We start from the raw sequence: 25978 nt of genomic DNA, 5'->3' as shown, positions 1-25978 counted from the left end.
TTAAAAAATCAGAGGACATAAAAGAACACGAATAAATTAAAGAAGATATCATATACGTTACTAGATAAAAACAGTAAATGCTGAAAAGATGTCAAATATCCCCAACTTAAGTTATAAACAAAATTCCAATGAATGGCTAATGAGTTAGCGAGCTTCACAGATGAAAACTTATAAAAAAGAATTAAACAAAATATATAATGTGGCAGCTGGTGACAAATACAATGGACAAAAATAAAGACAGAAAAGGAAACAGGGAGTGAAAAGGTGGAGGACTTGCAATTTTAAAGAGGGAAGACGATCTCACTGAGAAAGTAACTGAATAAGTAAGCAAAGGAGTAAGAAAGCACCCAATGGACATCTGAGGCAAAGCATTCCAAGGCAGAGGACAAAGCAGGTACAAAAGTCCTGGGGAAGAAAGCATGCCTAACACACTGAAGGAACAGTACAAGACCCATGACTGCTGAACCAGAGCACTCTAGAGAAATGAGTACCACGATAACAGAATGATGAGCAAAGACAATGACAAACCTGGCGAGGGAGGTGATTAGCCTATACAAACACTTCCTGTAAAAACTATAACATGAAACTGGTGAGGCTAAGAAAAAACAGAATAAAAATGCTAGGCAACAATGGCATGCACATAAGTTGGCAGGGCAGAGCAGTTTAAAGTATTCTACAAGTGAGAAAGGAAAAGATAATTTTAGATTTACATACATGAACTAAAATTTTAAGAGAAAATTCAAGAAAACTTCAAGAGCCTGTGAGAAAGCAAAAAAAGGTAAATAATTTCACAACTACTAAAATGGGGAGAGCATGAGAAAGAGAAGGAAAAAAAATCAACCCAAGAGGTGGCAAGAAAACAGATGGGGAGAAAAAACAAAGAAAAAGTAGAATAGCACAAAATGAAGGGGTAGAAATAAATGCAAATATATCCATAATCCTAACAAATAAAAATAAACTCTCCAATTAAAAGTGAAAGATTAGGGGATATCACTACAGAAACTGCAGGCACCAAAGATAATATGGGAATACTAAGAACAATTCTACACACATGAATTTGGCAACTCAGATGAAAAGGACCAATTCCTTGAAAAATACAAACTACCAAAACTCACTCAATACGAAACAGCTAATTTGAATAGCCCTCTAACTACTCAGGAAATTTAATTTATAATTTTGAAACTCCCAAAAAAAAGTATTACCAGGGCCAGATAATTTTACTGGAGAATTCTACCCAACATTTAAAGAAGAATTAACACCAACTCTACATAACCTCTTCCAGAAAATAGATGATGAGAGAATACTTCCAAATTAATTTTATGAAGCTAGTACAAGCCTGATACCAAAAACAAACACAGTACAAAAAATAAAACTACAAACCAATATCCCTCACAAATATATATGCTAAAATACTTAACAAAATATTAGTAAAAAGAATTCACCTATGTACAAAAAGAATTGTACACCATAACAAGTGAGGTTCACTCCAGGGATGCAAGGCTGGTGCAACGTCTGAAATCAATGTAGTACACACCTTATTAATAGATTAAAAAAAAAATCACATGATCATATCAATGCAGAAAAAGCATTTGACAAATTCAGCACCTACTCCTGATAAAAATTCTCAGAAAAAGAGAAATAGAGGAGAACCTCCTCAACTTAATAGAAAGCACCTATAAAAAAAACTAGAGCTAACATTATACTTAATGGTAAAACACCGAATGCTTCCCCCTAAGATTGGGAATGAGGCAAAGATGTCTACTGTCACCACTCTTAATCAGCATAGTGCTGGAAGTTCTAGCTAGTGGAAAGAAAGAAAAGGAAACAAAAGGCAGACACGTTGGAAACAAAAAAATACAACTGCCTGTATTTGCAGATACCAAGGAATCAACTCGTAGAAACTCCTAGAAAACAACTCCTAGAACTAACAACTGAATTCAGCAAGGTCGCAGGATACAAGACCAATACACAAATACCAATCACATCTCTATATACCAACAACATGTGGCCATAAGTTAAAAACACAACTCTGAAGAAAATGAAAATATGTATGTTTAATAATATAACAAAACACACACAGGACTTGTTATGCTGAAAACTACAAAATACTAATGAAAGAAGTCTAAGAAGATCTAAACAAATGGATTCTTCATCATTTGGAAGACTGAGCAAAGTAACACCATCAATTTTCCCTACACTGATATACAGATTTAACACAATTCCTACCCAAATCCCACCAAGACTTTTTATAGATATAGGTAAGATATCTCTAAAATTTATATGGAAAGGCAAAGGAACTAGACGAGCTAAAACAATTTTGGAAAAAAATAGAGAGGAATCAGTCTATCCCATTTCACAACCTGGCTGAATAATCAAGCTTCTGTGGTATAAGCAGAGAAACAGACACACAGGTCAATGGAACAGAATGGAGAACCCAAAAATAAACTTACACAAATACACTCAAATAGTTTTTTTTTTTTTTCTTTTTTTGAGGAAGATTAGCCCTGAGCTAACATCTGCCACCAATCTTCCTCTTTTTTGCTGAGGAAGATGCCCATCTTTCTCTACTTTATGTGTGGGACACCTGCCACAGCATGGCTTGACAAGCAGTGCATACATCCGCACTTGGAATCCAAACCGGCAAACCCTGGGGCACCAAAGCCGAACGTGCGAACTTAACTGCTGTGCCACTGGGCCAGCTCCTATACCCAAATAGTTTTTGACAAAGGTGCAAAAGTAACTCAGTGGAGGAAAGACAGACTTTCAAAAAATGGTGCCGGAGCAACAGCACATCTGTAACAAAAAAATGAACTTCCATCTAAGTCTCACATAGTATACAAAAATTAACTCGAGGGGCTAGCCCCGTGGCCAAATGGTTAAGTTTGTACACACTGTTTTTTGGCAGCCAAGGGTTTCACCAGTTCGGACCCTGGGCACAGACATGGCACTGCTCCTCGGGCCATGCTGAGACAGCGTCTCACATAGCACAACCAGAGGCATTTACAACTAAAATATACAACTATGTACTGAGGGGATTTGGGAAGAAAAAAACAAAATAAAAAATGAAGATTGGCAACAGTTGTTAGCTCAGGTGCCAATCTTTAAAAAAAAAAATTAACTCGAAATGGACCACAGACTTAAATGTTAGAATAAAGCTACAAAAACTTTTAGGAAAAAACACACGTGAAAATCTTCAGGATCGAAGGCTAGGCAGAGTTCTTAGACTTGACACTCAAAGCAAGACTCACAAAAGGAACAAGGTTGTAATCTATCATAACATTAATAAAAAAAAAAAAAAAAAGACTCACAAAAGGAAAAATGATACATTGGGCTTCACCAAAGTTCAAAACTTTTGCTCTGCAAGACCCTATTAAAAGGATGAAAAGGCAATCAATAGGCTTGGAGAAAATATTTGCAAACCACATATCCAACGAAGGACTAGTATCTAGAATATATCAAGAACTCTCAAAACTCAACAGAAAAAAAATCCAACTATAAAAAAGAAGAGAGGACACGAAGAGACATTCATCAATGGGATATAGACACGAAAAATAAGCATGTGAAAATATGTTCAGTATCATTAGCCACTAGGAGAATGCAAATTAAAACCTCACTGAGATATCACTAGATACATACCAGAATGGCTAAAATGAAAAACAGTGATAACACCAAATGCTGGCGAGGATGCAGAGAAACTGGATCACTCCATACATTGTTGGTAGGGATGTAAAATGGTACAGCCACTCTGGAAAACAGTGTGCAAGTTCTTAAAAACTATATAAAATAACCATACAACCCAGCAATTGTACTCCTGGGCATTTGTCCCAGAGAAATGAAAACACATGTTCACACAAAAAAACCAATGCACAAATCTTTATAGCACTTTTATTCATAATAGCCAAAAACTGTCAATAATCCGTATGTCGTTCAACAGGCAAATGGTTAAAAAAATTCATACCATGGAATACTCTCCTCAGTAAAAAGGGATGAACTATTAATGAATTTCCAGAAAATTCTGCTAAGTGAAAAAAATCAAATCCAAAAGGTAACATACTCTACGATGTCCTTTATATAACATTCTTGAAAAGACAAAATCATAAAAATGAAGAACAGGTGAGTGGGTCCCAGAGATTAAGAGGAAGGGAAGGCAGTGGGTATGGCTATAAAAACGACAATATCAGAGATCTTTGTTGTGATGGAAATGGTCTGTATCTCAATTGTTTCAATGTCAATATCCTGGTTGTGAGATTGTACTAGTTTTGCAAGATTTTTCCCACTAGGGGAAATTGAGTAAAGAGTACATGGGATGTCTCCGTACTATTTCTTTGAACTGTGAGTGAATTGACAATTATCTTAATAAAAAGTTTAATTTAAAATTATAAGACCAAGACTATCGGAGATTAAATTTTTTTAAATCCAATAGCAATGACAGTCACAAGAGAGAAAATTAAAACAAAAGAACACAAAAATGTAGGCGAAGGGGGAATTTTAAAAACTAGGCAAAATTCGGGCCAGCCCCAATGGTCTAGCAGTTAAGTTAGGCATGCTCTGCTTTGGCAGCTCAGGTTCAGTTTCCAGGCACAGAGCTACACCACTCATCAATGGCCAATGCTGGTGGTAGCTCACAAACAAAACAAGAGGAAGACTGGCAACAGATGTTAGCTCAGGCTGAATCTTCCTCAGCAAAAAAATTTTTTTAAATAAAAACCAGGCAAAAATAGCTGATCAAAAGAAAAATAGTATAGGTACATATGTATTATATACTAATACAAAGAGCATTACTAGACATAAAGTGTCACTACACAGTAAAAGTTTCAACTCAACAGGAAAATATAATAAATTTAAACTTTCATATACTAGTAACAATTTAAAAATGTATTTTAAAACTTGAGAGCCAGCCCCAGTGGCCTAGTGGTTAAATTCAGTGTACTCCACTTCAGTCACCCAGGTTCAGCTCCCAGGCATGGACCTACACCACTCTGTTAACAGCCATGCTGTGCTGGTGGCCCATGTACTAAAAAATACAAGAAGATTGGCATGAACGTTAGCTCAGGGCAAAGCTTCCTCAGCCAAAAAAAAAAAAAAAAAATTTTGATAAAACTACAAGAAAAAAGTAAAAAAAAAAAACCATTCCACTAAAAAAACATCTGCTCTCTAAAAATATAAAGATATAGGGGCTGGCCCCGTGGCCGAGTGGTTGGGTCCGTGCGCTCCGCTGCAGGCAGCCCAGTGTTTCGTTGGTTCGAATCCTGGGCGCGGACATGGCACTGCTCATCGGACCACGCTGAGGCGGCGTCCCACATGCCACAACTGGAGGAACCCACAACGAAGAATACACAACTATGTACCGGGGGGATTTGGGGAGAAAAAGGAAAAAAAAAAAATATATAAAGATATAAAACGTGAACATCAGAATTAACAAGCCTAACTACTGGACGTATATAAAACTTTGTGCCAACAACTGGAAAATACCCATTCTCTTAAGTGCAAACAAAAATTATAAAAACTGACCACAGTCTCAACAAATTTCAAAGGACGGCTATCACACAAATCATGCTGCCTAACCACAACACAATTACAAATCAGTAACTAAAGGAACTCCCATATATTTGGAAACAAAAACTTTTAAATAACTCATAAATTAAAGAATTCACAGTGGAAAATAGAAAAATACTCATAAGTGGAAAATATTGAAAATCAAAACTCATGTGATTCAGGGAAAATAATACACAGAAGTTTACAGTCTTAAATGCCTTATGCTGAAAATTAATAAGCAAGGCATCCAACTTAAGAAATTAGGAAAAGAATAGAAATAAACCCAAAGGAAGCATAACGAAAGAAATGAAGAGCAGAAATTAATGAAATGGGGGAAGGATACATTAAAGAGCATAAAAAGACAAAAACTTGATTCTTATAAAAGTCTTTAAAAATTGGCAAACTTTTAGCTTTTAAAACCAACCAAGAAAAAGGCAGTAAAAAAAAAGATAAAAGAGACATGAACCACAGGTACTACAAAATTAGAGATTAACAACTTAATGCCATCAATTCAAACATGTGGATGAAATGGACAACTTTCTATAAGTATAACCTACCTAGTCTGAAAACTGAAAATATGAACAATCGAATAACCAAAGCAATGGTTAAGAAGTGTTCCTCAAAGAAAACACCAGTAACAATTTCACAAGGAAGTTCTACCAAACACTTAAGAAACAGATCATTCTAATTTACATAAACTCTTTCAGAAAGAGGAAAAATACGTTTAAAAAAAAATTATAGATCAGTATTACTCATTATGAGAGGCAAAAATTCTAAGTTGACTATCTTCAAACTAAGTGCAATAGTGAAAAAAAGAGACAGACAGATCAGGGTTGACTTTATACTTGGAACACAAGGTTGGTTTAAATATTAGAAAATCACTGTATTTCACCATATTAACAAGTTCAGATGAAAAACATATGATCCTCTCAAAAGATGTAGAAAAAGCTTTTGATAAAATTCAACATCCATTCATGATTTTTTCTAATTAACATACTAGTAAAAGAAAGGAACATCCTTAACCTGAAAAGATTATCTACAATAAACCTACAGCAAGCATCATACTTAACTGTGAAACTCTGAAAGCATTCCCTTTAAAATCAGGAACAAGATCAGGATGCCCCCATCATCGCTTCTATTCAACATTGTACTGGAGATCCTAGCCAGCACATTAAGACAAGAAAAAGAAAGAAAAAAAAAAAGCATAAGAATTGGAAAGGAGGAAACAAAGAGGTCATTATTCACAGACAGGTGTCTCTACAGAAAAAATCCAAAAGAATTCTACAGATAATTTATCACAATGAGGAGTATAGCAAGGTTGTTATACAAAGTCAAATTGTACTTCTATACACTAGCAAGGTAGAAAATATAATTATAAAAAGATACCATTTCTGATATGAAATAAGGTACCTAAATACTTGCAATAGTTTAGTTGAAAATTATAAAATTTTATTGAAAGACATTGTAAAAAGACCTAAATAAACAGAGATTACAGTGTTTATGGTTAAGAAAACTTAATAACAAAATGTTAGTTCTCTCCAAACTGGTTTATAGATTCAATGTATTTCCCACCAAAATTCCAAAAGGTTGTATGTGTTATCTACATAACTTAAAAAGATGATTCTAAAATTATATGGACGAGCAAACAGCCAAGTTCCTTGAAGAACTACAAGGCAGGAGGACTTGGCCTACTTCGATGTCCCTCAATGACTGACTAGACCGTTTCAGACCAATCCTCCCTGTGACAACTTAAAAAACTAAGCACAATATAAAAACATCTGTCTGAAGGCATGAAGCACTACAAAGGCAGCAAGGACCTGAGAGACCAAGACTGTGGAAAGAAGCAAAGCCTGGATAGTGGAATCCAACATTTGATGCCTCTTTTCCCCTAGAGATATGTGTCAATGGGTAAAGGGCAATGGAGAGGTTGAGAAGTCTTACAGGGCTGGGAAAACGAGAAGATATCTGCAAAATATAACCTGCCAGAGCTGGTATCCAGGATATATAATAACCTCCTAAAAATCAGTATGAAAAAGACAGACAGCCCAATATAAAAACGGGCAAAAAACTTGGCTAGACACGTCACGGATGATATACAAATAGCCAATAAGTACATTAAAAGCGGCTCAACATCATTACTCATTAGAGGAATGCAAATTAAAACCACTAAACGTGCACCAAAATGTCTAAAATTAGAAGGATGGACAAGAAAGGACACGAAACAACTGGAACTCTATTATTTTACTAGTGGAAGAGAATGAACCAACTGCAATGACACACAATATGGATGAATCCCACGAACAAAATCAAGAAGAAACAAAGTCAGACACAAAATACATATATACTACACAGTTCCATTTATATGAGGTTCGAAAAACAGGCAAAACTAATCTAAGACATTCAAGTCAAGCCAGAAGGTATCTTTGAGGCAAAGGAGGTTAGTCACTGGGAGGAGACTCAAGGGGAGTCCCTAGGGTGCTGGTGATGTTCTACTTCCTGACCTGCATATGGTTATATTGAGAAAATTCATCCAGCTAGACTCTCATGATCTGTGTATTTTCTAAATGTAGGCCCTATATCAAAACAAGTTTGTTTTTATGTAAGTTGTTACAAAGTTACAGTAATCAAAACGTGATCCTGCTGTTAGCATAGACTAACAGACTAGAATCCAGAAAATATAGATAGATCCAATTGCAGAACTATTACAAGTCAGTAAGAAAATTTGTTTTAAACCTAGTCCAAACATGGGCAAAAGACGTGAACAGAATCTCAAAAGAGGGAAGAACATGTTAGGTTGCACAGTAAAAGACGTTCAAACTCATTAGGCAAAAGGAAAAAACTAAAAACAAAAAGGTGTTATTCTATAGGCACTGGCAAAAGGTTTTAAAGTCTGATAAAAGCATTAGTAAGAAAGCTAAGCAACGAAAACTTCCGCATTGCTGGAGGGGGCAAATAGTGATACCACCCTCTTTGGAAAATATCTGACTATCCACTACTGCTGAAGATGCACACATCCTAAAATCCCAGCAATTCTACTCCGATAATTTCTACCATGAAATATACAGGTATTCACACTAAATGAGATCAAAAAAATTACAAATAGTGTCACAACAGTGCAGGTTAAGTTTTTTCACAAAGTAAACTTGCTGATAATTTTTTTTTTTTTTTTTTTGCATTTTCAGAGCTTTTGGATTTCAAAAGTGTGAATAAGGAATCTGGGGATCTATAACAGAAAAAAAAAAATGGAAACTACATTTCCAACAAGAGAATGAATAAACTGGTATTCATATAATGGAAAATCAAAACTGATGATTAAAAAAAAAAACCCAAATACATACATTAGTATTCCATTTTCCAGAAACTTTAAAACACATAAAAATTTTTATGTATTTAATGTGAGATAGACAGACATACACACACATTATTAAATATCCATATAATGTAAGGGAGATCAGGAAAGGGCACCCTGCTGACCTAATGTAATGAACTATTTCTCAACTTGGGTGGTAGGTACATGCATGTTTGTTTATCTATACTTCACCTATTATAAATAATCTTCTGTACCTATTAAATAACTTCACTATTTAAAAAATAAAAACTTAGTCAGGGCCAGCCCTGTGGCCTAGTGGTTGAGTTTGGCACACTCCACTTTGGCAGCCCAGGTTTGGTTCCCAGGTGCAGACCTACACCACTTGTTGGCGGCCATGCGGTAGCAGCAACCCATACGTAAAACAAAGGAAGACTGGCACAGATGTTAGCTCAGGGCAAATCTTCCTCAAGCAAAAAGAGGAAGATTGGCAACACATGTTAGCTCGGGGACAATATTCCTCACAAAAATATAAGTAAAATAAAATTAATAGATCATGAAACAGAAATTTAACTATTACAGAAATAATAAGAATAGCAGAATTAGGAATGAAAATGTAACTGGTAGAAATCAAAGTGCTAGGACAGGTGGAAACTGTTAACGAGCTAAATTTCTTATCTACTAGAGAGTCAAGCAACAGATAGTATTTGGAGATGAAAGAAAAATCAAGACGTAGAAAGATATGTGGTATTTTTGAGTTTGGGAATTAACCTAAAAAACCGTTAAAAAAAGAAAGTTAAAGACAGTTATATTAGGAGTGGGACTTAATGGGAAAGAAGGACTTTTCAAATTTTTCTGCACTGTCACTATAAGTATTGCTTTCATTTAAAAAAAACAAGCAACGGAAATAAGTGAATAAAAAATGTTATTAAAACCATTTTCTTGGTTAAAGAAAAGGTCAAATAACTTGTCCAAGGTCATATAGTCGATACCACGTATCCCCAATGTTAATATCAAAAAAACACACCTTCTGTGACATAATCAAGATCTGCTTTTACTGACCTGTATGAATTACCAAATGGAGAGCTCTGAATGTCTACATTAAGCTTATATTGTTCTCTACAAACTCACAGAAAGTCTTGATTCAAATCATTTTCCAAAAAAACTCTAGAAAAAAGGCCATGTTATTGTGGGTTCAAAATGAACATTCACAGAAAATAGTTTGGACTATGATACCAACTGATTCCACATATTACTTTCACTTCAATTCAATTGTGCCATTTCTTAAACTCAGGGACCTGAATAAAAACCGAGTAACTATCAAGACAACTAAATGGGGAAAGAATTGTCTCTTCAACAAATAGTGCTGGGAAACCTGAATACCCACATGCCAAAGAAGCTGGATCCCTATTTCACACCATAAACAAAAATTAACTCAAAATGGATCAATGACCTAAAGGTAAAAACTAAAACTATAAACTCCTAGATAAAAACAGGTATAAATCTTTATGACATTGGATTAGCCAATGGTTTCTTGGACTTGACATCAAAATCACAAGAAACAAAAGAAAAATCAGATAAATTAAACTTCGTCAAAATTAAAAACTTCTGTGCTTCAAAGTACACTATCAAGAAAACGAAAAAACAGTCCACAAAAAGGAAGAAATATTTGCAAACCATCTATCTGATAAAGAACTTGTATCTAGAATACATAAAGAACCTAAACTTAATAATAAAAAAGAAACGAATTAAAAAATGGGCAAAAGGTTTAAATAGACATTTCTCCAAAGATTTACAAATGGCCAATAAGGACATAAGAAGATGCTCAACATCATTAATCCACAGGGAAATGTAAATCAAAACCACAATGACATACCACTTTACACTCATGAGGGAGAGGATGTGGAGAAATCAGAATCCTTATACACTGCTGGTAGGAATGTAAATGTTGTAGTACTTTTGGAGAACAGTTCAGCAGTTCCTCAAAAACTTAAACAGAGAGTTATCACATGACTCAGCAATTCCACTCCTATGTATCTACCCGAGAGAACTGAAAACATATGTCCACACAAAAACTATACACTTATAGATGAATGCTCACACTAGTCAAAAAGTGGAAACAAACCAAATGTACATAAATTCACCAATTAAGGGGGCCAGCCCTGTGGCCCAGTGGTTAAGTTCATGCACCCCGCTTTGGTGGCCCGCAGTTTCACCAGTTTAGATCCTGGGCACGGACGTAGCACCGCTCATCAAGCCATGGCGAGGCAGTGTCCCACACAGCACAACCAGAAGGACCTACAACTAGAATATACAACTACATACTGGGGGGTTTTGGGGAGAATAAGAAGAGAAAAAAAGAAAAAGATTGGCAACAGATGTTGGATCAGGTGCCAATCTTAAAAAAGAAAATTCATGAGTGGATAAACAAAATGTGGTAGGTATATTCCATACAATAGAATATTATTCAGTCATAAAAAGGAATGAAGTACTGATACATGCTACAACGTGAATGAATCTTGAAAAAGTTACGTTAAATGAAAGAAGCCAGACGCAAAAGGTCACATGTATAATTCTATTTCTATTAAATGTACAAAACAGGCAAATCCATAGAGACAGAAAACAGATTAGTGGATGCTGAGGGCTAGAGAAAAGAGGGAATAGGGAGTGACTGCTAAAGGGTAGGAGGTTTCTTCTGGGGTGATGAAAATGTTCTGGAATTAGATGGTTGCACAACTTTGTGAATAGATCGAGATCACTGAACTGAACACTTTAAAAGGCTGAGTTTTATGGTATGTAAATTATCTCTCAATAAAAAAGATTAAAAGTAGACAAAAAAAAAAAATAGACTAGCTTAGATCCAATCCAGAAAAACAAAGGCAAAAATGCTGAGAAAAGAGAAATATCTGGAGAATACTATAGATAGAAAAACATCAGCTTTATCAGAAAAGATATTCATGTTTACCAGAGGAAGGGTAGAGACCTAAGGAGCAAACAAATGCAAAGGTGACTACTATAGCTAAGAATATCTTGCTTTACTATTAAAATTTATCTATTTCATTTTAAATTAAATACTTAGTTTTGAATGTGCTATCATAGACATGATCTCAAGTGAAGTCTTCCTGGAAATTTCAGTTGTGTCCACTAATAATAGTTTTGAATCACATGGTAGATTCTATTACATCTATCGTATCTATCAACCTACTTCTTGGCCCAATAGTTGGGGCATAGGAGGGATAAGGACCTCTAGCCTAAATCCCCCATTAACTTCCCATTCTCCCTCTGCATGCCAACAGCACCTGAAGCTACCAGGACGGCAAGTCCTTGTTAAGTGTAAGGAATCAAACACTCAAGCCTTCTACATAGAATACTGTTAGAGAATTACCTGAGCCTCTCAATATAAAAAGTTAAGAAAGTTATAATCACTGGCTCTTTCACTACCCCAAATATACACCAGACTCTTGCACTCACATTCACACTCGTTCCCTGACACACAGAGATAATAAACTCAGTGCACAAAAGGAACGGGATGAGGAATACAGGAGAGGATTCTTCAAAAAAAAAAAAAGAATGTTACTACAATAGATGCCCTCCTCCACCCCAACACTTGAGTGGAGAGAAGCAGGGAGAGTGGCTTAACCAGGTTAAATTGTAGCACGGACCTTTTTAAGAAGGACTGCACCAGCAGCCCAGAGTATGGAATTATCCAACTAGAGAAGAATGGGGTAAAAAAGCTGCTCTGGCTGAGGAAGAGATGAGGGACTTCAGAACCCCAACTATTCTGCCTCTTCTCCATCCCTGCGTTTGGCTTCACTAGAGACTATTTTGAAGAGAGAAAGCAGGCCAGTAGTAACAGAGGTCCAGACCATCAGATCTTATAAGCTTGTCCCAGGTTAACTGACAACTAGTTAGTTAATTCACAAACTCCTACCAACATAAATGCCGTAAGCAAGCAACTGGTGAATTGAATAATTTCTTCCCTCACACCTAGAAAGCTTCTAACACATGACGCATTATGATAATCATCTTTGACTGTACAGCCCACAATTTCCCTTCAGAGATGTTGCCCCTTCCTTTCCCTCAAGCTATCAGGATGATTTCATGAGTCAGGTTTGTGTGATGTGACTCTAACCTCCTGGCTATAGATGATTAGAAAAGAACTGGACCCTCACGGGAACTGGAAGAAAGAACTGGAAGAAAGGTGTGCTAGGATTCTACGGGTCACTTGAACTGAAAGCAGCCAAGTGTAGGGTTGCCATAATCGGCTAGGAGCGGACAAGATCTCTGCTACTGGCTCACACAGCAGTCTCAAAAACTGAAACTGTCAGGCCTCTTAAGATACTACAGGAGTTGCCTCATCAAATCACCCCCTCCCCCAAGCCTAAAAAGCAAAGGCACAGGAGTCACTAAAGAACAGTGAGGATGATCTTTCCCAAATTCCCAACCTCCAGTCCAGAAGAAGGCAGCACCAGCCAAAAGTGACCTGCTCTGATTATACATGCCCCTAAGGAGTGGCCCTGAATGACAACAAAGATAATGGAAATCTTCCCAGCAATATCAGTAGCCAAATCCGTGGCATCCAGGTCGGCTGATCATTACCTTTACAGCCAAGAAGTTAGCCAACAAACTAACACCCAAGATTTTTCCTCATCCTTTAACTTACTTTACTATCACTACGACCACCAGAATACATTCTGAAGTGAGATCACTTGGAAAGCCCTAGATGTTTCTTCCCGTTTTCCTCCTCTCTAATCAGATTTTTAGTCAGTTGTCCTGTTTTCCCCCAATATTATATGTCACCTAAGAAAGACGCTGGTTATTTATCATTCAATTTAGTCCACAGATGGCTAGGAGCCCACCTGGGCCAGATGGAAACTGAAAACACCAGTACAGCTCAGACTCTGAAAAGCACTGACTCTAAAGCTAGATGGTCAAAGTCTCAGGTCTTCCGGGCCCAGCTGTGTGATATAGGTCTGGTTACTTCATCTCTCAGTACCTCAATTTCTTCATAGAATTGTTGTGAGAACTAAATAAGTATATATATGAAGTGCTTAGACCAGAGTCAGGCATGTAATAAGGACTACATTATAATGGGTATCTGCCATCATCATTACTATCATCATCATTGTTTGCAATGGGGGGAGAGAGACAGTTCATCTTAAAATGTAAAAGATGCTCCTGAGCAGCTAAGGCAGAGACCGGGGTGGATAACTCTTGCAGCATCTACACAGCCCATACCCTCCCCTCCTCTGAAAACTCTTCCCAGTTAGTCTCTGTTGGTCACCTAATGTGAACTGTGGGGGGAGGGGGCCATCTTCTATCAAGTGCAGAGAGAAGCAAAGACAGCTGATTTACAGAAAGATATGATGAAGCTGACCCACAAAACAAAATGGAGGCGGGCAGAGAGGGAGAGATGGGGGCTAGACCAAAAAGAGAGGAAAAAGAAAAAGAGAGGAAACTAAAGGTTTCCAATCACTTTCCAGTTCCTGCTTCCACTCCAACCTAAACATCGTCCTTTCTGCCCCATACCAGTAAACACGTTGTCCGCTTTTTGTTAAGCTTTGACCAACAAAATTTACAAAAGTCTAATACAGGTCTTGGGAAAGTTTTCATCAATAAAAAATCTTAGAAGAGGAAAAGTTGTGTTCATCTGTTACTACACAAAAATTAAAATGACATTGCAGGTAAAAATAAATTTAACTTCAAACTTCAGTCTTCTCAAGCTACCCTAAACCTAATGCATGAATTTATACAGGTGAGGCTTGGGCCTGGTTGCCTCTAAAGCTCCACAGGTGTTAAAAGCTCTATAGCTGGGGCTCTGAGATATTAAAAGCCTCACACTTATCAATATGAACACCCTTTACCTACTATCATGGTTCTCTTATTACACTAGTATAGGGCATAAAATGCATAATATATTTTTCTCTTTACTGGGAATTAACTCTTTTTGAAACAGGAGGGAAAATAGCAGGCATTAAGCAAACTATGCAACAATCTCCCTTTAGATCAGAATCATGAATATGTTCTTTTGCTGATGTCCACCATACCTGCCAAGTAACCTGCCAACATTCGTCCCCCACCCCGGCCCTCGCCGAAAATCAATAACATACAAAACTGTATCTTTTACCGGATTCCTCTTCCTCCTTATTCGGAAAAGCTAACCCTAACATTATACGTCTATGTTGTGCAAATTGGTTGCGGTTAATTTCAAGTTCACATTCATCTCTACTTTTTCTTTTTTTTTAAATCACAGTTTCTGTCTTTTAGGATCCCATTTACGTCGCCAGTAATTCAGCGACCCATAAAAAATAAATCCGGCTCGTTTATCACAGTTTTGTTTCAGTTGAGGACTCTGAAGGTTATCAGCCGGGGGAAAAATATCTTTTCCGTTCTACCCCCAGCACACCCATTTCAAACTTCCACTGTACAGAGGCATCAACAACAAAGTTGTGACCTTGTTCGAAGGCTAGGAAGAAAAAGGTTTTTCCTCAAGAGCAAAACGAGTTCACAAACCTCCTGACAACACGGACTTTGCGGATTTCTCGCCACGGCACTGAGAAAATGTCAAGGTGTGAGGCCGATTATCGAAGGCAGGGTCCCCAAAGACCACGCTTCTCTCCAAGATGCTGAGGAGGAAGCGCTGCCCGAGGAAGGGGCCTTTCTCCTGACAGGTCGGACTAACCGGCAGCATCAGCCATGGAGCAGAGAGAATTCCTAAACGCAACTTCACATTTCAGAAAACAGTCTCGCACCAAGTCAGGAGCATGTAGACTTCGGAGTCGCCACAGACACGTAGACCCCTCGCGAAGGCGGAGGAGCAAAGGCTGCTTCCCACCTCAGCTCTTAAAATAAACGGGGAAGACGGGTCCCCACGAGCCGCCCCCCCTCCCCGAGGGCGGCCCCGGCCCCTCGCGCCAGGTGTGCGGACCCCCCGGCCGGACCCACCGGCCGCCGCGCCCGGGCCCAGGCCCGCCTCCGCCGCCCCGCTCCCCTCCCCCGCCCGCCGGCGCCCGCTCGGACGCGGGCCGGGGCTCGGGGCTCCGCCAACCGGTCCCCGGGAAACAAGAAGGTGGCGGCCGGCGACGTTGCGGCTTCCCCGTCTCCCCTCCCCTCCCCCGCGGCCTCCGCTCTCCACTCCCGCGCCCCCGCTTACCCTCAACTCCTCGAAATCCGCCATTTTATACCACCCGCGGGCGCCGCCGCCGCCACAGCACCCCCTCCCGCTGCCGCCAAGGACGCCGCCGCCACCACGGCCGCCGCCGCCTCCAGCACCATCCTGCACTGGGCGCCGCTAAAGACGCCGCGGCCGCCGCCGCTGCCGCCGGGCCCGTCACGTGACCGGCGCGGGAGCTCCACCCCCGGCGCGCGCGGCCCCGCCCACGCGCCCCCCCCCCCCCCCCGCGCCCCGCCCCCCTCCGCCCGCGGCTTCCGTCCGCGCTCCCGGCGCGCGGTGTGAGTGTCGCCTGGGCTTCCCGCCCTCTCCCGCCGCCCAGCCCGGCGCCGTGCCCTCCGCTGTCCCCCGTGCTGCCTGCAGTCCCCGGCGCCGAGGCTCGGCCCGGCTCCCTGAAGCGGCGTCGCGATGGCAGCGTTCCCGGCGGCCCTGAGGGGGAGGCAGGCCCGGGGGAGCGGCGGAGAGGAAGAGGGGGGCCGGGACCCGTGACAGGAACGTTTCGGGAAAATTCTTACGGTGCCCTTCCCCGCTGTGGCTGTGGACGGAGGAAGCAGCCGCAAATAAAAGCATCCCCCGCGGCAGTTGGGGCGGAACAATCTAGATGTGGGTGTTGGGTAAGCTATTGTTCCAATCTCCTGGTGCGGGATTGGTGAGGCCTCTTAGATTGCTGACATCCTCAAAGTCCTCACCTGGCTGATTCTTTCTGACTTTGAAGGGCAACTGAATGTCACAGACTGCAGAGTTGGGGGCCGGGGATGGGCTGGGGGAGAACTGAAATAAGAGAGCACTCAGAAGGGCCCTGATGAAAAGTCTAGGGGTCGGGAAAGTCAGATAGCTAGGAAAGAATGAAATGCCAAAAGCGGAGAACGTGGAAGGATGCTCCATGGCACCCCTGACGTGCTGACAAAGGATGAGGGGAGATGCTGACTGCAGCTGGTCCAGAAATTCGCTGGACCAAGTCCAGGGTTCAAATTTCCTGGAAGAGGTGGATGGAACCCACCCACAAAAAGACTTTAAAACACAATACAATTTACAAGGCCCTGTTTAATCTGGTTCCTACCTACTGCCTTTTCCCACGCCCCATCTCTCCACCAACACTGCGCTTGTTTCAGTGCCTCCATCACTCTCCCCTGGACCACCACTATTTAAGACCTCTGATTGTTGATCCCTGGGCCGAGAGTAATTTGCCGCTTTTTCCCTCTTCACCTCTCTAACTCTTGGTCGTTCTTCAGGTCTCAGTTTAAGTATCACTTCAGAAAGACCCGTAAACCCAGATGCCCCGTTTTAATTCAAGTCCCTCTTAATGACCGATCAGGCCCTGAACTTTTCCTTCATATTTTTCCATGGTAATTAGGTATTTGTGTGACTATTATATACATAATAATAATTGTTTGGAATTTATATCTCAAATTTTTTTTGAACCCACTAAACTGTAATGACTGATAAATGTCTCCTATTTGTTTGATGAATGAAAGAATGAATGAACAGTATCTAGAGTAGGTTTTAATTCTGGCTCTCCACCATTAACTTTGTGATCTTAGCTTGGCTTAGTCTTGGTCTTAACTTATTCTCCTTAGGCCTTGGTTTCCACTTCAGTAGAGTTTAACATTGTTCAACAGACATTAAGTGAAGGCCACTGTGGGCTAAGGACCAACCCATCTCATGGGCAAGAATCACCAAAAAATATCAGAATTAACTTTGACACCCACCCTACCTATGTACTTGTCAGTTTTCTTGAGCCAATAGCTTTCCTTTACTGTTTTAGATAGTTTGAGATGAATTTTCTATTAGTTGCTACCAAAACAACTCTGAAATAAAATGCTTCTTTGTCTCCCCAGGCCAGATTACTAATTTGGCGTCTTTTCTAAACTATACTCCGTAATATTACTTCAATATTTGTTTAAAGGAAAGGTTAAGTGGTAAACGGTGAGAAAGGTGACTTTCTCTTTTCTGTCATGAGCAACGCAGCTCTGATCCAAGTTTATATATCCTATTCATCAAAAAGAAATCCCCAGGGGGCCGGCCTGGTCATGCAGAGGTTAAGTTCGCACGTTCTGCTTCAGCGGCCCGGGGTTCACCTGTTCGAATCCCAGGTGCAGACCTGGTACCGCTTGGCAAGCCATGCTGTGGCAGGCATCCCACATATATAAAGTGGAGGAAGATGGGCACAGATGTTAGCTCAGGGCCAGTCTTCCTCAGCAAAAAGTGGAGGATTGGCGGTGGGTGTTAGCTCAGGGCTAATCTTCCTCAAAAAAAAAAAAAATAATTAAAAAAAAGAAATCCCTGCACTTACTTGCACCTTGCTTCCTTATAAAATGGCATAACATATCCCTGGAGGGGAGTGAGGAAGGAGGGAAGTACAGTAGTCTCACCACCACTCTAGGCCACATATCAAAGTACCACTCCAGCCACATACAGAATTCATTAAATACAATCTTCTCATTACATTCTTAATGATAAAATGTGTTAACAGTCTTTATGGATTGAGATTCTAGGCATTTACCTGGCTGGGCCACCCCCTTAGTCTGGCTGCAGTTAAAGAACATTATAAGTATTGTAATTAAAGTGTCTGAAGATCACATTACATGGAGTCAAAAGTCTCAGGAGTGGCTTTTCCACTTATTACCTGTGTAACTTTAGCAAAATCTCAACCCAGTTTTTGTAATCTATTTCTGATCTCAGGATGTTCGAGGGTTACATGAGATAAGGTATATGAGTGTACTTTATAAACTCATAGGGTGATAGTTGATAAAATTGTTTTGTATCTAAAGAGCTGATAAACACACACCAAAAAAAAATATTGAGTAGCATTCATATAACCATTTGATATATCCTAGTATGTTTAGAAAAGAGTATTCAACCTAGTTGGACCATGCATGAAATACTGAGTTTACTTTTGAGCACCTGTCTTGTTACTCCTTTCCCTTCCTATCTCTGAACCCTTCCATCTTCCCTGATCTCAACATCTTTTTCCTTTCCACTGATTTCCTCTTCTTTCCCTATAACTGTGTTCAAACCTCCTAGATAATTTCAAGCCAACTTTCTTCTTTTGCCAAGCATACATCTATTTTAATCACATTTCTTCATTCCTTTACACTTTGTAGGTAGTGTTTGGCCTTAACCTTTACCAAAACTAATAATCAAGGAAACTGAACAATGAATTTAACTTTTAATTTTATATCCCCAACTTTTTATTCCAAAATTTTTAAACACAAAGAAAAGTTGAAAGCATAATACAAGGAACACCTGTATACATTCCAACTAGATTCAATAATCATTAATATTTGAACAATATTATTCTTAAGGTATAATTTACATATAGTGAAATCCTCATATCTTTTTTATTCTTTTCTCTTTTTTTTTTTTGTTTTTGAGGAAGATTAGCCCTGAGCTAACATCTACTGCCCATCCTCCTCTTTTTGCTGAGGAAGACTGTCCCTGAGTTAACATCCGTGCCCATCTTCCTCTACTTTATATGTGAGATGCCTGCCACAGCATGGCTTGACAAGCAGTGTATAGGTCCACACCTGGGATCCAAACAGGTGAACCCCGGGCTGTGGAAGTGGAACGTGTGAACTTAATTGCTGCATCACCAGGCCAGCCCCAAAATCCTCATATTTTAAGCTTTTCAATTAGTTTTGAAAAATGCTTATCAAGATACAGAACATTTCCATAACCTTAGAGAGTTCCCTATTTCCCCTTCCCAGTCAAACTTCCCATTAAAAACAACCAATGATGTGATTTCTAATACTATAGAGAGAATTTTAAAATGAAGGAAAATTCTCTCCTTATTTTAAAATGCTATTATAACTTTGATGCCAAAACCAGACAAAAATTAGTTTCCCTATCTAACTTATAGGCAGATCTTACCCTAGTAATGCAGGGATGTTTTCACACTAGCATATATATTAAAGAACTTGGTAATTTGATCCAACTCTGAGAACCACCAAAAAATCTGGATTAGAAAATCAGAAGCAAATGCCTAATATAAGGAATTATCCAGCCAAAATCTTAGAAAGTAGTATTCCAGGCAGTTAAACCAAACATTTGTCCTGAAGGCATTTGGCAATCCAAAAGTAAAATCTATAAACTGAGCTATGACTTTTGCAAGATTGCTGAGCAAGAGAGAAATAAATCTAGTGCCACAGAAGATGGAAAGTCTAATAAACACCCCCATATTTAAGACAAGATCCCATAGGATAAAGATAAGCCAGAAATAAATCAACACTTCCACAAATTGCAATCAGGATTTACAGTAATCAGGAAGTCTCACACTTTGAATGTTGAATAAACAGGTCCTAGAGTGGCACTCCACAGGCATCAGGCAGAAACAACAAAAATCCTCTCCAGTGACAAAGATAGCATCACTTCAAACTTCAAACTATCCTACAGATAATTTTCCAAGTGAAATGACCAGCATATAGTCAAAAATCAGCAAAAGACTGCAATAAAAGCATGCTTACACAAATAAATAAATGTTTGGAAAAAATAATAGAAACTCTAGAATTGAGAGGCTTAAGAACTCAATGGAGAGGTTTAATGGTATATTACACACAGTTTAAGAGGGAATTAATGACCAGACCATATGTTAGAAAACTATTTAGGATGAAGTGCAGGAAAACAAAAGGGTGAAAAATACATAAGAAAATATTAGAGACATAGATTTGAGACAGGGAAGATAATGTTGAAAAGGTCTAATAAATGTCTAATTGGAGTCCTTAAAAAGCAACAAAAAGGAGCAGAATGAGGCAGAAGTAATATGTGAAGAGATAAAGTTTGAGATTTTTCAGACTAAAGAAAAACACTAGGTAAAGGGTTAACAAAACTCTTTCCTATTCTGCATGAGAACTTGACCTGCAGTTAACCTTCTAGCTTTGTTCACTTGGAAACATAGAGGTTTATGATAAAAATGATCTCTGATTAGTAAATGGCCTCTGGACCAGAGGGAACTATAAATATCTGCTAGGGATGCCATACTTGGGACTTTCCTGAGTGAGTTCAATTCACCAGTAAAATATAGCAATCTTACATTTGTATGCACCTAATGACATGGCTTCAGTGTGTCATACAGAACTACATTGAGACATAGACAAAATCCACAAGTACAGTGAAGGATTTTACCATACCTAGCTCAATAATTGATACAAAAGGCAAACAAAAATATCATTAAAGATATACGTATTTTTTGAACAGCATACTTAACAAACAACCCAATAAATCTAATTAATGTGCAGAAAATTTATTATTTCAAGCACATATAGAACATTTACAAAAATTGAACATATACTGACAATAGAGTAAGTGTCAACAATTTTTAAAATTGTGTAAAATACACATGACATAAAATTTACCATCTTAACCGTTTTTAAGTGTACAGTTCAGTACCATTAAGAATAGTCACATCGTTGCAGAACCGTCACCACCGTCCATCTACAGAACTCTTTTCATCTTGCAAAACTGAAATTCTGTACTCATTAAACAACAACTCCCCATTCTCCCCTTCTCCCAGCCTCTAGCAACCACCATTCTGCTTTCTCCATGAATTTAACTACTCTAGGTACCTCATAAAAGTGGAATGATACAATATTCGTCTTTTGAAGACTAGCTTATTTCCCTTAGCGTAATGTCTTCAAAGTTCATCCACATTGTAGCATATGACAGAATTTACTTCATTTTTAAGGCTGAATAATATTCCATTGGATGTATGTACCATATTTTGTTTCTGCATTTATCTGTTCATGAACACTTAAGTTGTGTCTTAATCAGTTTGTGCCACTAAAAGAAAATACCACCGACTGGGTGACTTAAGCAACAAACATTTATTTTTCACAGTTCTGGATGCTGAGAAGTCCAAGATCAAGGTGCCAGCAGATCTGATGTCTGATGAGGTTTGCTGGTTTGTCTGGTGATGTCTTCTTGGTTTGCAGATGGCCACCGTCTTGCTGTATCCTTACATGACTTGGAGAGAGCGCTCTGGTCTCTTCCTCTTCTTATAAGAGCATTATTGCCATCATGGGACCCCTACCCTCGTGACCTCAGCTAAACATAATTACCTCCCAAAGGCCTAACCTCCAAATATCATCACATTTTGGGGACTAGAGTTTCAGCATATAGGTTTTGGGGAGACACAGACATTCGGTCCATAGCAGGTTGCTTCCACCTTTTGGCTATTGTGAATAATGCTGCTATGAACATGTGTGTACAAATATCTCTTCTAGACCCTACTTTCAGTTCTTTTGGGTATATATGCAGAGTGGAATTGCTGGATCGTATGGTAATGCTATTTTTACTTTTTGAGGAACTGCCATACTGTTTTCCAAAGTGGCTGAACTATTTTATATTCCCACCAGCAGTACACAAGGGTTCCAATTTCTCCACATCCTCATCAACACTTGTTATTTCCTGGTTTTTAATAGGAGTCATCCCAATAGGTATCAGCTGGTATATTGTGGTTTTGATTTTCATTTCCCTAACAATTAGTGATGTTGAGCTTTTTTTCATGTGCTTATTGGCCGTTCGTGCATCTTCTTTGGAGAAATGTCTATTCAAGTCCTTTACCCATTTTTAATCAGCTTGTTTCAATTTTTGTTGCTAAGTTTCAACAAATTTTAGGATTGAAATCATACAGATTATGTTCTGTGCACAATTAAGCTAGAAATCAATAATAGATAACTATAAAATCACCACAGTTTTGGAAATTAAGCAATACACTTCTAAGTAATCTATGCGTCAAAGAAGAAATCACAATGAAAGTTTAAAAACTATTTACCTGAATGATAATTAAAACACTACATATCAAAATTTGTGAGTTGTACCTAAAGCCATGGTTACAGGGAATTTTATAACCTTAAATGTCTATGGTAGAAAAGGAAAAAAGCTGGCAATCAGTTGACCTGAACAACTTTAAGAAACAAAACAGGAAAATAAACCCAAGGAAAGTAATATGAAAGACATATTAAATATTAGAGAAGAAATTAATGAAAAGGAAAACTAACATATAATTCATACACAATGCTTGGCATTTACTCAAAAGTTACCAGACATACCAGGAAACATGATTAAATGACTAAAAACCAACATGGGATGTTTGTTAGGAGCTGTTTACAAGTCTGTTTTTCATTTGCTTCTCTATCACAGAGATTGTCATGAGATAGTTTTTTATCACCTCCCAAGTTCTGATGAGAACTTGATAATAGTATATGCCCTTGAAATGATGTGATGAGAATGGCACTTTACCTCTGTGGTCTCCCTCTCAAAAACCCATAACCCTAGTTTAATCATGAGAAAAACATCAGACAAATCTCTTAACTTCAGCGGCATTCTACTAACTACCTGAGCAGTATTTCTTAAAAGTGTCAAGGTCATCAGAAACAAGGAAAGTCAGAAAAACCATCACAGCCAAGAGGACCCTACAGAGACATAACAACAAAATGTGATGTGGTATCCTGGCTGGTGTCCTGGTACAGAAACAGGACTTTAGGCAAGAACTAAGGAAATCTGAATAAAGTATGAACTTTATTTAATAAGTTTTGTTGGTGGTGCCATTGAGTTGATTCTGACTCCTAGCAAACCTGTGTACAGCAGAGTGGAACCCTGCCTGGTTTCTTTGCACCATCCTCTCTCCTTCCAGCGCTATATGGGACAATGCTCTGCTGCTATTCATAGGGTTTTCATGGCCAGGTTTTTCAGAAGTAGATAGCCATGTCCTTCTTCTTAGTCTGTCTTAGTCTGGAAGCTCTGCTGAAGCCTGTCCATCATGGTTGACCCTGCTGGTATTGAAATACGGATGGCATAGCTTTCAGCATCACAGCAAAATGCAGCCACCACAGTATGACAACCGACAGGTGGGTGGTATGCTTCCTTGACCAGGAAACAAACCCGAGACCATGGCATTGAGAGCCCCAAATCTTAACCACTGACCACTTTAGTTAATCATAACGTATCAGTATTTGTTCATTAGCTATGACATATGTACCATGTTAATATAAGATGTTAATAATAAAGGAAACTGGGGTGTTTGGGAACTCTGTACTGTCTAAACAACTGGAATCTACAACCTAATTTATCATTAAAAATTCCAAAATTATATTGGTCAGTCATAGAAAAGGAATGGCTAGTAGGTTTTTAATATATAATTTCAACTTTTGAATGATTGTAAAAATGTAACATTTCTTGTCAATTGTATCTACAAGAATTTGAAGACATTGTCATTTAAAATGTCTTGATCAGGACATATAAACATTTCAAACATTAAATTTTCTCATGGAAGTGCTCTCAAGCTTTTCATTAAAACTCAAAATTTGTTATATAGAAGTTTTATACAAATTAAATATTTTATGATTTCCTTAATACTTTAGTATTCCATTTTTTCTTACAATTATAAGAAAAAAGTAATGAGCTTTTTCATCAAGCCCCATATAGATGTTCCTAAATCCACTCCAGTTTATCAACATGCCACAGAAATTTTATCATTTTCTCTGTGTGCTATGACCTGAAAAACATTAGGAAGCACTAACCTAGAGAAACTCATACATGTACATGTGCACCAGGAGATATGTATAAAGATATTTATTACATCACTGTTTGTAATAGTGAAAAATTGAAAACAACTTACTTGTACATCAAGAGGAGAGTAGATATATGCATTGTGGTTTGTTCCTGCAAAAGAATGCTACACATAGAGTAAGAAAAAAATGAATAAGCCAGAGCTACATATAAGAACATGGAAAAATCCCCAAAATGATGTTAAATGAAAAAATCAAGTTGGAAAAAAGTTATATACCCTTTATATACACTTTTCAAAGATATAAAACAATGCTGTATATTTATGGATAGATACATATGTGATAGAAGCTCAAAAACATACAAGTGAGTGATGAATATAAAAACCAGGACAGTAGGAACCTCTGAGAAGAAGAGAATGGGATCTGTGGGCTATTCTGGGGAGTTCCACTGTATTTACAAAGTTTTCTTTCTTTCTTTCTTTCTTTCTTTCTTTCTTTCTTTCTTTCTTTCTTTTTTTTTTTTTTTGGTGAGAAAGATTGGCCCTGAGCTAACATCTTTTGCCAATCTTCCTCTTTTTGCCTGAAGAAGAGTCACTGAGCTAACATCTGTCCCAATCCTCCTCTATTTTTTGTCCGTAAGACGCTGCCACAGCATGGCTTGGTGAGCAGTGTGTAGGTCCACACCCAGGATCCAGGCCCTGGAACCTCAGGCCACCAAAGTGGGGTGCACAAACTTAACTACTATGCCACTGGGCTGGCCTATAAAGTTTTCTTTCTTAATAAAAAAGATCTGAAGCAAATATGGCAAAATGTTAAGATATGATGGCACTGGAAGATGGATATACCAATCTATTATTCCCTATATTTGTATGCTTGAAATATTTCGTAATAAAACAAAACACAAAATCCATCCTAAATCTGATCATTCTTCAGTACTTCTCTGCTACTGCCACCATCATCCTGAAAGACTGCAGCAGTCTCCTGTCTTATTTCCTTGCTTTCTAGCTTGCTCTACTACAACCATTCTCTATATAACAGCCAGAGCGATGTTTTATAAATATGAATCTGATCTCACCATCCCTCTGTCCAAAACCTTTCAATGGGTTCACATCACTCTAAAAATAAAAATCAGCCTCCTCACTACGGTGCACAGACCCTCGTTTTATCTCCCACACTTAGGCCTGATTCTTCCTCCGCTATCATTATTTATCCCCTCAAACTGTTTTATTTTCCTTTTAGAACTTCTCACCACGTCCAGTTATATTAATTCATGGTGTGTGGGGACAATTATTCCTAAAGTCCCCAGCAGCCACTAGAATGGGAGTACCATGAAGGCAGGGACTTTGTTCTCCACTGTATCCCCATTGCCGAGAACATTGTCTGACTCATGTTATGTATGAAATAAATATTTTCCACATGAATGAATAAATTAATGACTTCATTTTCATTCAAAAAGAAGAG

The 25978-nt window shown here is 38.6% G+C and overlaps 1 protein-coding gene across 7 annotated transcripts in view; it reads right to left on the bottom strand.

The window, feature by feature from the left end:
- The window catches only part of PIAS2 (protein inhibitor of activated STAT 2), a 107334-nt gene extending 91188 nt beyond the window's left edge, over positions 1 to 16146 (bottom strand). For 5 of the 7 annotated variants that reach the window (XR_006890092.1, XR_006890093.1, XM_046671366.1 and 2 more), the window contains exon 1: positions 15996 to 16146. Coding sequence is in view for 3 of the 7 variants with exons in the window: in XM_046671366.1 (XP_046527322.1) it covers positions 15996 to 16019 (24 nt within the window). In the remaining 4 variants the exon portion in view is untranslated. Of the gene's footprint in view, positions 1 to 3636; positions 3691 to 6605; positions 6695 to 15995 lie in introns of those variants that run through there. The other 2 variants (XM_046671369.1, XM_046671368.1) reach the window with 2 other exon arrangements.
- Positions 16147 to 25978: the final 9832 nt, after the last annotated feature.

The sequence above is a fragment of the Equus quagga genome, chromosome 9 (genome assembly GCF_021613505.1).
Source record: "Equus quagga isolate Etosha38 chromosome 9, UCLA_HA_Equagga_1.0, whole genome shotgun sequence".
NCBI classification, from domain to species: Eukaryota; Metazoa; Chordata; class Mammalia; order Perissodactyla; family Equidae; genus Equus; species Equus quagga.
The sequence above is the reverse complement of the archived record's forward strand: the minus strand, read 5'-3'. Positions and strand labels throughout refer to the sequence as shown.